We start from the raw sequence: 13,595 nt of genomic DNA, 5'->3' as shown, positions 1-13,595 counted from the left end.
TTTCGTGAGTTTCTCTCATCTGAGGGTACTCTCCCTCAGCTTTCATGCCCTGGTGCCCATGCTCAGAATGGCGTTGCTGAGCGTAAGCATCACCATATTGTTGAGACAGCTCGTACCCTTCTGATTTCTTCCTTTGTCCCCACTCATTTTTGGGGTGAAGCTATCTCAACTGCTGTTTATCTTATCAATCTCCAACCTTCTACCCGCCTTGAGGGCAAGTGTCCTGGTGAGGTTTTGTTTGGTTCTCCTCCCACGTATGACCACCTCCGTGTCTTTGGTTGTACTTGTTATGTTCTTTTAGCACCTCGTGAGCGTACCAAGTTGACTGCTCAGTCTGCTGAGTGTGTCTTCCTTGGATATAGTCTTGAACATAAGGGCTACCGTTGCTATGATTCTTCTGCTCGCCGCATTCGCTTTTCTCGCGATGTCACTTTTGTTGAGGATCAACCCTTCTTCTATTCCCCTTCCACTAAACCATCATCCTCAACTTATTTAGAGTCTACCTCGTTTCTTTCACTTCCACCTATCTTTTTAGATGAGTCTATAGCTGAACAACCTTCCTCTGTCCTAACATCAGAACCATCTCCACCACATGTTTCATCTCCTTCCTCACCAGCTCCTTTCTCTCTTCCACTAGCTCCACCTCTAGATAGTCTTCCTTTCCATTACACTCGTCATTATTCTACTCCTCCAGCCAGTACTTTCCATTACACTCGTCGTTCTAAAGTTCCATGTGACACGCAGTCATCTATGCCTTTGTCTTCTACTCCTCCAGCCAGTACTACTAATCCTTGCACTGACGGCTCTTCTTTAGCAACGCGATACAAGAAGGACTTGTATGCAGTGGTTGTTTCTGAGCCTAGTACCTATCAGGAGGCAGTTGTGTCACCTGAGTGGCAACTGGCTATGTCTGAGGAGCTTGCAGCCTTAGAGTGTACTGGTACATGGGATTTGGTACCATTACCTCCTCGTTCAGTCCCTATCACTTGCAAATGGGTGTATAAGGTTAAAACCAAGTCAAATGGTTCTGTGGAACGCTACAAGGCTCGCCTTGTTGCAAGAGGTTTTCAGCAGTCTCATGGGAAAGATTATGATGAGACGTTTGCTCCTGTTGCTCACATGACTTCAGTTCAAACTCTAATTGCTGTGGCTGCTACTCGGTCATGGAAAATTTACCACATGGATGTGAAGAATGCCTTCCTTCATGGTGATTTACATGAGGAGGTTTATATGCAGCCACCTCCAGGTATCAAGGTTCCATTAGGTCATGTTTGTCGTCTTCGAAAGGCTCTTTATGGGCTTAAGCAAGCCCCTCGTGCCTGGTTTGAGCGGTTCAGTTCTATGATTCAAGCTGCCGGTTTTTCTCCTAGCGAACATGACCCTGCACTCTTCATTCATACATCTGAGCATGGTCGTACATTGCTTCTACTTTATGTAGATGGCATGTTGATCACTGGAGATGATGTTGGGTATATTGGTTTTGTTAAGAAAAAAATTGAGTGAACAATTCAAGATGTCAGATTTGGGGTCTCTCAGCTATTTTCTCGGGATTGAGGTTGAGCACACTGATGATGGTTACTATATCTCCCAGCAAAAGTACACTCAGGATTTGATTCTTCGCTCAGGTCTCACTGACACGCGCATTGCTGCTACACCTATGGAGCTTCATCTGCAGTTGCGTCCTACTGATGGCACTCCTCTTGAGGATCCCTCTCGCTACCGTCACATTGTCGACAGTCTAGTGTACCTCACAGTGACCAGACCTGACATTGCACATGCAGTCCATATTCTCAGTCAATTTTTCTATGCTCCCACCTCAGTTCATCATGGTCACCTATTCCGAGTCCTTAGGTATTTAAGGGGAACTACATCTCGCCGCTTGTTCTATGCTAATTCCAGTCAGCTCCAGCTTCATGCTTACTCTGATTCCACTTGGGCGAGTGATCGTATTGATCGTCGCTCGGTCATTGGCTATTGCATATTTCTTGGTACATCTCTCATTGCATGGAAATCAAAGAAGCAAACCGCCGTGTCTCGCTCCAGCGCCGAGGTAGAGCTTAGGGCTCTCTCTACTACTACATCAGAGATTGTATGGCTTCGCTGGCTATTGGATGATCTTGGTGTCTTATGTCATACACCAACACCTCTTCTTTGTGACAGCACTGCTGCTATTCAGATTGCTAATGACCTAGTCAAGCATGAGTTGACCAAACACATTGGTGTGGATGCATTTTTCACTCAATCTCATTGTCAACAATCCACTGTTAAGCTACAATATGTCCCAAACTTGGTGTATCAGATGCTCCGACCCACCTTAAGTTTGAAGGGGGGGTGTTAAGTATATATGTTGTGCTTGTCTTGTACAGGCCCAGGCCCATAGTCTAGAGTGAAGTATGTTGTATTTGTCTTGTACAGGCCCAGGCCCATAGTCTAGAGTGAGGCCCAGGCCCATGTAACCTTGTATATCTCTCTCTCCTCCTCAATACAGAAAACTGTTCGGTCATTCTCTCTTCCTCACGTTTTCTAACAGTATCAACATCTTCTCCATGAGTCTTTTGCCCCCACATTGTTTTTGGTTTGGGCCGAAACGTCATCGTCTTGATTCTTTACGTGGTTCATTGGCTCAGACTTGTCCTACATGGCCGAGCGAGATCGAGGCTAGCCGCCGGTAATGTTCTTCTCCCGTGCAAGTTCCGCACTGCATTGAAGCATCCAACACATGGTGAGACATCTTTTTAGCTTTTAAAAAACGTGCACCATCCTTTCTCATCCAACATATTTTTCACCCCTGATTTGTGACCTCCTAATGAACATGAAGATTCATATGCTAGCTAGAACACAATATATATTTGAAAGCAATATTTTCTGATGTACTATCCGATGAAATTTTATTTTCGGAGACGTTCATTCATAATTTTGACGACCTCTTGATTCATGTCATTAGTAGTTATTTCAACAAAACAAAGATGTTTTTCAGCACTTTTCAGATAGGAAATATCCCTATGGAATATTTTGAACAATATACAACATGTTTTGTGGGCTTGAAGGAAATATATAACATGATATGTCACATACTTTATTGTTAAGTTACAAGAATAGTTGTGGACGCCATCCAATTTTACATAGATTTCTATTTGTTGTGCACTGATATTTTTGTAGTGTGATGATATAAAGAAGGAATGTACATTGTAGGGTGTTTGCTACGTGCTACATATATCTTACTCAATAGCAGTTAGTCAGCTTATATTGCAGTAATGAGAAATGGCACAATCATCTCGTGCCATTTCGTGGGAGCAGTAGAAGTGACATCTATGCTATGGTCTGAAGTAGAAGTGTAGAACACTAATTGTATGCTATGGTCTGAAGTAGAAGACATTAAGGCGGTTCAGCTATCATCCGAGCATTCAAATAGGCAATGTTCTGTCCGCTAGAACGCATCAAGTTTTTGGTTGATGTTCATACTTTTGCGTAATGTTCCTACTTTGGCTGCGCACAGATGTAGCTACGTTACAGGTGGGACATCAGCCAAGTATGTTTCGAGGTGAGACATCCATCAAGTTTGTTTGGAGGTGAGACATCCAACAAGTTTGTTTGAAGCCTCTGCAGACCTTCTCACAGATGTTTGTTCATATATAAAATTGACTATTCCAAATAGTACACTGATAATTTTGCCGAACGAATCTTATTTGAAGCAAATAAGGGCCTTAGAAGAAAAGAAAAAAGTAAGTTCCCCTTGCACTGTTGCACGTATTTAGTAGATTAAATATGTTTTTCCTAAAAAAGATTTTTTTATGAATGTTTGTGTTTGCAAGCACTTGTTTGAAAGCCATTTACACTTACTTTTGGATGTACCTCCTGTTTTTGAAGTGAAGGCCATTTACACTAACTTTTGGGTGTACCTCCTGTTTCGAACCCATTAACTTAGATTCTGTTTTAATTTGTGGATATATATTCCTTCAACCAATTGTTCTTCGATATTCTGATGGTTATAAGAAAATGTAAGTTCTTGTTTAGGATTTACATTGAGTAAAAGTCAACCTTGCTTAGCGTTTCAATTGAAGAATTTGTAACAAAATGCTCAACAGTAAGGAAAAGTGTGTTTCGTTTGTTGTGTGTATCTGATTTGATTAGCACCTGAAATCTTGTTGAACTGATAAGGTTGTACATTTTCCAAATTGTTTGTCAGAAGGGTAATTTCTTTTGTTGCTCATGAATAGAAATTGTGCAGTCCAGCTCCTGCGTGCTGGTCACCGAGCTCCACTGTGTCCAGCTCATCCGACCATGTGCTCCACTGCATCTAGGTCAGCCGATCTTGTGGCAGAGCTACACCGACGCAAGAGCAAATAGTTTTACAATTTCTTTGTTGTTCCTTTGTACTGGATAACTGCATTTTTAGAGGTGTGAAGATGTAATGCAATAACAGTAACTGGGCGTAGGCATATCCGTCTCGATAAGCATTATGGGAATGGACAAAGGCAAGGCATTCCAATATAAGAAATGGATGAAGGCAAGGTATGTCATTCTAAAAACGCGCGCCATAAAACATAGACCATATTAGAGTCGAAGATAAGGTGAATGCAATCACAGATCCACATGAGAGTCAGATAAGATTGGTGAATGCAATCAGAACTGTCAAATGTGTGTTTTCCAATTTTTCATGCCGCATGATCTCTGCCTACTTTACTAGAAGAAGAGCCTTCCTACAGGGTGAAGGTGGATAAGGAGTCATTCAACTTAGAGGAAGTGTCTCAATAAATGTGTGTGTTTCCAAGGTTGAATTGTCTACTCACTCTCTTGGAGGTTCCTTCCCGTCTATTAAGCTGTTAGTATCCTTATCACCGTGTCTAGCTCCATGAAAAGCTCACACCGCCATGCTTGAAGAACATAAATGGTGGTACATTATTCTGATATGTTTTATGTGTCGCCATTGTGGTAGAGCCCGGCATGAAAGGTGGGTCTAGTTATAATTAGAAACTGAGACATTCAAAACGCACATGCGCTGGTGGTGGACCGGGCCCTGGAAAGCCAGTGGGCCGTGATAGGTCGTTCCGTTCCCCTCCTCAACCAACCCACTCTCCCTCCCCGTTTCCGCCGCCGGCTGAAGGATCGGAGAAACACGCCTAGGGTTTGGCTCCGCCCGCCGCCGCCGGCCGGGAGGCGCTCCCCCTGAGCTCCTCTGCCGCCCCCAAGGAGCATCTTCTACCGGAGCACGAAGAACCACAAAAGGTCAGCCGGTCACCCGACCCTCTCGCTCCTCTCAGGCTGTTTTGTGCCAACTGCCAATGCGTTGATGAATCGTAGTGAAATTGAACCTATGATTGTCGCAATGCGTTGATGAATCGTAGCCCCGGAACACAAAATTTCATCTACTGGAGTCGGGTTGCACTATGAGTATGGCATTTGTAGTTGCCAGCTACAGTAGAAGTGGAACTGAAATAGGATGCTGTAGTTTGTAATTTTATTTCTTTGTCTACTTAATAGTGCTGACAGTGGGTTTGGAGGGCACTTATATTCCAGATGTCATGATGCGCCTCATGCCCTGTGCGTGGTTAATTAGGTTGGTTTTGGTTTTGCGTGGTTGATGCTTCTGTGCTGTTGACTCAACACATGCTTCTGATTTAGCTCGGACCTTCACATTCCCCATGGTTACTTACTGGCCTCCTCCATTTGTTCAATTTATCAATCCATTTCTTCCTCTTCCTGCTTATTGCTTTTTTCTGGTCCAGTGCCACAGCTTGCGATTTTAGATCGACCAATTTCTCGCCTTAAGAATCAGCCCGTGCGTTTTTTGTTTCTTGACTTCAGTTTCCATTTAAAGTTGGTCGTCATGGCGTGGGAGCTTATCGAGGTCGCCGGCAACCCAACTCCCCTCCCACATTCTACAGGTTTCTCTTTTAATCACTAATTTGTTACTATAGTTGTTTTTGTTGCTATTCTAGTATCATATTCTCTCTTTTTTCTTCAATTGTTGCCAGTTGATGTGGTGGCTGCGAAGATTGAATCCAAGGTAGCCAATACTGTCATTAGGTACATGAATTTACTCCTATTCGTTGTTTATTCAGCTGGTATTTTTGGTTAGGATTTATCAGTAGAGGATTGCAACTAACAGGGTTATTCTGTGGACAGTATTACTGACTATTCCTTCTTTTTTTGTCAAACTAATTGATGGCAAGAACATATTGATATTTAAGGATTGCTTTTATTCAATGGTGTACCTTCGGAATCATGTTTTTTTGTTTAATGCTAACTCTGAGTAAAAAATAGCTGTCGTGTTCAACTGATTACAGCATAAAGAGGAGTTCAATTTCAATTCATATTTGCTTAATAAAACCTTAGTAACCTTTTGGATACAAGTTTTAGACCACAACTTGTGGATACAAATTTCAAAAGTAAAAAAATAATTTTGTTGGTTAAGTGGCAATTTTGTTCACAAAAGTGGAACTGTGGATTGGTAAATTCATCTACAGAGAAAACTGACATAAAATTCGAGTCCCACTTTTTGTTTAATTTGTAATTATATTTTGTTTCACAATTCCATGCTTAAGTGCTATTATGTGAATGTTGTTGGCTTGTGTGGACACAAACTTTAAAAATCATTGTGGAATATTCCAGGCAGTGACTTGTTAGTGTGTGACATTTCAGGCAACTTAATCAGGTGTGCCCACTGGAGAATCTGCGGCATGTTAAGCGGGTGCGTCGCCGTATTGAGTGTGGTAGTACATACACTTTTATTTAGTTCTCTATTATTTTCTGTTTGCCCTATGAGTGCATACTTTCATAACGTTGTAAAGTGGATCACATGATCACTGAAGCCGTTGTATAGATCTGTATATACTTCCAAGCTTACCATGTCAGAGCTATTAATAGTCCAGTAATGCTAGCACAACCATCTATAGATTGGATATAAATCTCAGCAACTCACCATGTTGAAAGCTGTGTATAACATGTGACCAGTGACTATGTCAAAACATTTTGGTGCTCCCTCTTTCCTGTGTAATTTTTCTTTGTTTATTTTTCTTTGACAGAAAAATCCGAGTTATCGATCATCTTATGCCTTTCCACTAGGACTGAAAGTTGTAAGAATGGGTTTCCTGAGGATGTGCAGAAGGTAGTGGAGGCTTACCAGTTGAGCCCTTTCATTGCAAAAGTAAGTATCCTTGTGGAATTGAACTCCTGTCGCTTTGGATCAGCTTTTCACTTTTTGTCAAAATAAGCACATGAAAATGGGCACCTGCTAGTTCCTATTATGCAGTAACCTTCGTGAAATTTATCATGCACTCATCATGAATGAAAATGTAGTCTCTAGTTTGATATCCGCGGTACCGCCAAGTTTTCTTTGTCTGACCTGTTGACAGTCTGATAGCAATGCATTACATAGTCCAGAATGCACTTACATCAGGAACATTGGTTAAATATATTGTAGTTTGTTCTGTGAAAATGTGGATAATAATGATAGTAGATAAAGCCATAACTAAATAGTTATCAGTCATGATGTATCAAAATATAATCGACTGGACTTTTTTTACAGGTGAAGCCTGTCGTATGTTGATATTCGATATTTGCATTGTCTTCCACAGGTTGCCAGCTATCCTGCTATGTCGAAAGAGGAATGGGAGGAACAGTGCAAACTCTGGCCAACTTCCTATCATCCCCTGCATGAGTATGTTCTGATTCTGTTTCATAGGATGTATTTGCTGTGTTCTACTTTTCTAATGCCATTGGTTACTCCTGTCTTGTACACTTTATTGCTTTGACCACCTGTGTAGCATGAAACACACTGTCCTTGATCGGCATACAAGCCAAATTTAGGCTGGCATGGCAATGATTTCCCTTCCTTGTTATGGTCCTTGGCAGTGCTATCCTTTGGTACGACGTACGAGTACTTAACAACCCAGATTGTCAACTAAGGTTGTGCCCAGCCTAGAAAGAGTTCCAATTCCAAACATGTGTATTCTGTTCAAGGGAAGGTCTATTAAGGCTAAAATAGGGAAAAACAGGCTTGTAACTTGACATAGCAGTCGTAAGTAATTGACTAACTGAATCATAATTTGCGGTGTATAACTTGTGTTGGGGAACGTAGTAATTTCAAAAAAAATCCTACGCACACGCAAGATCATGGTGATGCATAGCAACGAGAGGGGGAGTGTATCTTCATACCCTTGAAGATCGCTAAGCGGAAGCGTTTATCAACGCGGTTGATGTAGTCGTACGTCTTCACGATCCGACCGATCCAAGTACCGAACACACGGCACCTCTGAGTTCTGCACACGTTCAGCTCGATGACGTCCTCGCCTTCTCGATCCAGCAAGACGGGCGAAGTAGTAGATGAGTTCCGGCAGCACGACAGCGTGGTGACGATGTTGGTGAAGAACAATCTCCGCAGGGCTTCGCCTAAGCACTACGGAAACTATGACGGAGGATAAACTAGAGGGAACGGGGTTGTTGGCACACGACTTGGTGTTTCTTGATGTGTCTTTGGTGCTAGCCCTGCCCCTCTATTTATATGTTGAGCCCTGGGGTCGAAACTTGGAGTAAAAGCCTCCTCAAAGTTGGTTTTGCCCGAAAGGCAAGAGTCCTACACGGACTCCAGGGCTAGACGCCAGGGTTCCCGGCGTCTACCCCCTAGACGCCAGGGTTCCTGGCGTCTAGCCTCTGGTCTCCGCAAAACTTCCTTTTGCACTTTCCATAAGCCTCGTGGGCTTTCCCCTTTGGCCCAAATAACGTGTTCTTGTACCCAAACATTTCGGGAAACATCCGGAACCCCTTCCGGTGAATTCCGGAACCCTTCCGGAGATCAAACACTATTATCCCATATATTAAACTTTATCTCGGACCATTCCGGAGCTCCTCGTCATGTCTGTGATCTCATCCAGGACTCCGAACAACATTCGGTCACCAACATACATAACTCATATAATACTATATCGTCAACGAAACCTTAAGCGTGCGGACCCTACGGGTTCGAGAACTATGTAGACATGACCGAGACACGTTTCCGGTCAATAACCAATAGCGGGACCTGGATGCCCATATTGGCTCCCACATATTCTACAAAGATCTTTATCGGTCAAATCGCACAACAACATACGTTCGTTCCCTTTGTCATCGGTATGTTACTTGCCCGAGATTTGATCGTCGGTATCTCAATACCTAGTTCAATCTCGTTACCGGCAAGTCTCTTTACTCGTTCCGTAATACATCATCTCACAACTAACTCATTAGTTGCAATGCTTGCAAGGCTTTAAGTGATGTGCATTACCGAGTGGGCCCAGAGATACCTCTCTGACAATCGGAGTGACAAATCCTAATCTCGAAATACGCCAACCCAACAAGTACCTTCGGAGACACCTGTAGAGCACCTTTATAATCACCCAGTTATGTTGTGACGTTTGGTAGCACACAGTGTTCCTCCGGTAAACGGGAGTTGCATAATCTCATAGTCATAGGAACATGTATAAGTCATGAAGAAAGCAATAGCAATATACTAAACGATTGGGTGCTATGCTAACGGAATGGGTCAAGTCAATCACATCATTCTCCTAATGATGTGATCTCGTTAATCAAATGACAACTCTTTGTCCATGGCTAGGAAACATAACCATCTTTGATTAATGAGCTAGTCAAGTAGAGGCATACTAGTGACACTCAGTTTGTCTATGTATTCACACATGTATTATGTTTCCGGTTAATACAATTCTAGCATGAATAATAAACATTTATCATGAAATAAGGAAATAAATAATGACTTTATCATTGCCTCTAGGGCAAATTTTCGTTCAACTTGCAGTATTACTGCATGCACCCATAGGAATGTTTTCTACTTCGGATGGAAAATTAAGGATTGCTCATATAGATTGTTTTCAATGGAAGCAATTTGAATTGCAGCTTATAAGCATAGTAAATGTCATGTCGTAACTTAGCTTTTCTGATGCACTTTTTTCTTAATGTTGCAGCACTGGTGGTGCATCTGGATTTAAAGAGGAGGAATTACCATCAATATTTGATTGCATGAGGTCTGCTATCCAGTTATCAGAGGTGGCCACTCCTGATTGTGCACTATTTATTTATTGCTAGGTTACTCTACTGATTCCCATTATTATTTTTCTAAATGTTATTGTTAGTATTAAGTGAGAACCTTTTCCAACCCTAATGCGAAGGTGCAATATACTCTATTAACTTTAGCAAGGATACCATGTCTATTGTTTTTCTTATTTATATTATGTGATTTAAGTTTGCTGGTTCTTTGTTATAGATCATATATTTTTGTGTTAACTACTTAACTTCTGCATGGGTGAGCTTTCCCCAGGTGGGCAACACGGCCATCATTGTTGATCCATCAAGTATGCAAATTATTTCAAAGGCTACAGATCAAACACACCAGAATTGTGGCTTTCTGAAAAGGAACAGTTGTGTTGATGTGGGAGCAGATGGTGCCCGCTATTTGGCTGATACAACTGAGGATAATGATGGCAGGCTGTTGCTGACAAGCTCCCATGTTAGCCATCGCTTGAAGTTGGAGGTGTCATGTATAAACTCTTGGGGATGGACAAAACAGAGGTCTTCTGAGAAGACATTGTCCTCTGAAGGTGGTTTTCTTTGGCATCCTCTAAGACATGCTGCCATGGTTGCCATTGAAAATGCTGCTGAGAGAGATCGAAAGATGTTCCATACTTCAAATTCTCCAAGAACCGAATCAAACTTAAATGGCGATATGGAGAATTGTTCTGATAATGAACCAACAAAGCGGCCAAAGATAGTTACAAAGGTGAGCCCTGTTACTTATATCTCGCCTTCGATTGTTGCCACTTCGCTTTAATAACCCCTGGACACTAATTACTGTAGCCCAGGACTGAAAATGATGCATATTTGTTGTTCTCCCCATAACGTTCTAACAAGTTTGAACTTGAACATCAGGATAAAGAACAAGCTGAGCATCAAGATTGTGGGAGTGACTTATCTGGAATGAACAGACCATATCTATGCACAGGATTCGACATCTACCTTGTTTGGGAACCCTGTACAATGTAGGTTCAGTATTAATAGAGTATGACATCATTTTCTGGTTGTTGCTTACTGTTTAGGCTGCTGACACGTTTGTTTATTTTGAAGGTGTGCTATGGCACTTGTACATCAAAGATTCAAGCGTGTCTTCTACGCTTTCCCTAATCCAATCACTGGAGCGCTGGGCAGTGTCTACAGATTGCATGGGGAGAAAAGTTTAAATCACCATTACTCTGTGTTTAGGGTAAAAATGCCAGAGCCAGATTTGAATGTTTCGAGTGATTACCCTGAAAAAGGCTGATCAGATTTTGTACCATCCTAGTTCTTGAAAATCTATGAGCTTTTCTAGGCTACTTGCTTGTGGTTTGTCATCTTCGCTTTGCGAGGGCCGTGGCGCCGGTGGGTTTCTGGTTCCTCTCCTTTGCTTTGTCAGGACGGTGGTGTTGGTTCTTTGTCTAGAGACCCTGTGATGGTTGCCCTGCGTATTTTCCATATAACCGTCTTATTTGCCTTGCCTGTGAGCTTTCCCTTGCGACAACGCTTCGGGGTTGTCGCCTTCTCTCTTCCAGGTGTTGTGGTGCTTGGCTTCTGCTATTTGTACCTTCTCCATCTGCGTGTCAGGCATAACACCAGGAGCCTTTTCTGAAGGTTGGTGATGTAGAACAGCAGAAGCTCCTGTGGGCGACCATAATGTATTTTCCTTCTTATTTCTTCCATGGCACAGATACCTCTTAGGTTGCTTATACAGTTATACTTATCCAAAAGCAGAAGAAAGCATTTGTTTCTCCGTTGCTGGTTTATAGTACACTGTATGTGTTTCTTATTTCTCCATGGTACGTGTTTCCTTTTTTTTTCTTTTTTGTAAAGACGGCATGTGTTTGTTGTGGGTGATCCTGGCCTAGCTAGAAGCCAGTGTGTAGATCACTCTTTCTGTAGTTTTCTTACTACTTTATTAGTTTGTTTCTATTTGGCTCATCACGCTAGCTTTCTTTTTGTAAAGTGTTCTTTCTTTACAATAGAATAGTATTATCTTGTCTTCCAGACAACTCCAACTCAAAGTAGTAGCTAGTCCGGCAGGCTACAATGGCAACAAGTCTGGCAGGCTACAATGGCGTTGAGGTACTTGCTGCTCCTGGCTATCTTTCTTTCGGCGCAGCCAACGGGGCATAGTGGCGAGGAAGGGCCGGCGGTTCCGGCTGTGATGGTGTTCGGCGACTCGCTGGTGGATGTAGGCAACAACAACTACATCTTCACCATCGCCAAAGCCAACTTCCCTCCCTATGGCAGGGACTTCAAAGACCATGTCGCCACAGGAAGGTTCTGCAACGGCAAGCTGCTTGTCGATTTCATAGGTTAGCCCTAGACCATCTTGTCACACTGATGTGACTTCACGATGTATATCTTGTGTTTACAATGTGATTTGTATGTTGGTTGCAGCTGAAAAGGTTGGGTTCAATGGCTCTCCGCCGGCGTATCTCAGCCCGCAAGCATCGGGACAGAACCTTCTGCTTGGAGCCAACTTCGCATCTGCTGCATCTGGCTATAATGACCATGGGACTCTGATTGTAAGTATCATCGATGAGTGTCCTTTCTTGCAAATATAAGTATCACTGTATTATATAATGGCCTACTGCAGAAAGCCATCTCTGTCTCTCAACAATTGAAGTACTTCAAAGACTACCAAGCTAAGCTGGCGGTGGTGGCTGGGAGCAGCCATGCTCGCTCCATCATCTCCGGCTCACTCTACATCATCTGTGCCGGTTCATGTTGTTAGAACAGGGTTGTGCTGTGTGTGTAGTTATCATATTGTATAGGGGCTTCTTTGCTTATTTCCCTTCATGTATATGTGCTGGCCTGTTGGCCCGATGGAATATAGGCTCACTTCATAACATGGTATAAGAGCTAGGGTTAGGTTCCCCAGCCGCCGCCGCCGCCGCCGCCGGCCGCCGCTCCTCTCTTCATCGAGCCTCTCCCCTCTTCTTCCTGGTAGCTGCTGCCGCCTGCTGGTCCAGGCCGCCGCCGTTCTAGGCCGCTGCTGCCGCCGTCCTTCCCGGCCGGCGCCGCCGCCTCAACGTGCTGTTGCTGCTCTTCAACGAGCTGCTGCTGCTGCTGCTCCTCTTCTCTGCTGCTGCTGCTGCTCTTCTTCAACGAGCTGCTGCTGCTGCTCTTCAAAGTGCGGCTGCTGCTGCTCTTCTCCTCCTGGTTGGGAGAGGCGACGAGGTCTGGATCTGGGAGGGCGGCGGCGTGGCTGGGGCTAACCTATCGCCGTGACGACGACTTCGTCTTCGGGAGCGGCGGCGGCCGCCGACAATCCAAGCAGGTACGGATCTCCCTCCGGTGATTTCTTCCCACGCGCTCGCCCTGCTCCGGCGCCTCCCGTCCCCGCCCTCCCCGCGGCTCCTCCTCCTGCTGCTCCTCTCCGTCCTCCGCCTCCGCCGCCCGCCCCACCTCTTCCTGTCCACCTTCAACACCCTCTTCGTCGCCGGCCCCAGCCCCCTGTTGCTCCACCCGCAGCTTCTCCTCCGCCTCCTCTCCGCCCTCTCCTCCACCGTCGCTGGCGATGTTGTTGCAAATTTTGCAACAGGGGTCTTGTT

At 43.9% G+C, this 13,595-nt stretch overlaps 1 protein-coding gene and 1 long non-coding RNA gene across 6 annotated transcripts in view; both read left to right on the top strand.

Annotated features, from left to right (window-relative positions):
- The window catches only part of LOC119287743, a 6,880-nt gene extending 2,553 nt beyond the window's left edge, over positions 1–4,327 (top strand). For both annotated transcript variants that reach the window (XR_005140918.1, XR_005140919.1), the window contains exons 2-4: positions 2,628–2,722; positions 3,497–3,569; positions 4,218–4,327. This is a non-coding gene — a long non-coding RNA (uncharacterized LOC119287743). The remainder of the gene's footprint in view (positions 1–2,627; positions 2,723–3,496; positions 3,570–4,217) is intronic.
- A 735-nt stretch (positions 4,328–5,062) lies between these two features.
- Positions 5,063–12,892, top strand: LOC119287741 (tRNA-specific adenosine deaminase TAD3-like). 4 transcript variants are annotated; one of them, XM_037567344.1, is made up of 12 exons: positions 5,063–5,226; positions 5,806–5,885; positions 5,976–6,027; positions 6,643–6,713; positions 7,026–7,147; positions 7,578–7,660; positions 9,954–10,035; positions 10,307–10,765; positions 10,915–11,024; positions 11,110–12,353; positions 12,439–12,566; positions 12,638–12,892. In XM_037567344.1, the coding sequence occupies exons 2-10, from the start codon at positions 5,828–5,830 to the stop codon at positions 11,300–11,302; spliced, it is 1,230 nt and encodes a 409-aa protein (XP_037423241.1). In that variant the 5' UTR covers positions 5,063–5,226; positions 5,806–5,827; the 3' UTR covers positions 11,303–12,353; positions 12,439–12,566; positions 12,638–12,892. The 4 variants fall into 4 exon arrangements, with proteins under 4 accessions (XP_037423241.1, XP_037423242.1, XP_037423243.1 ...); XM_037567345.1 differs by having other exon boundaries at positions 5,819–5,885; positions 12,439–12,892; XM_037567346.1 differs by having other exon boundaries at positions 5,976–6,007; positions 12,439–12,892.
- Positions 12,893–13,595: the final 703 nt, after the last annotated feature.

Source organism: Triticum dicoccoides, chromosome 4A, assembly GCF_002162155.2.
Source record: "Triticum dicoccoides isolate Atlit2015 ecotype Zavitan chromosome 4A, WEW_v2.0, whole genome shotgun sequence".
Lineage (NCBI taxonomy): Eukaryota > Viridiplantae > Streptophyta > Magnoliopsida > Poales > Poaceae > Triticum > Triticum dicoccoides.
The sequence above is the reverse complement of the archived record's forward strand: the minus strand, read 5'-3'. Positions and strand labels throughout refer to the sequence as shown.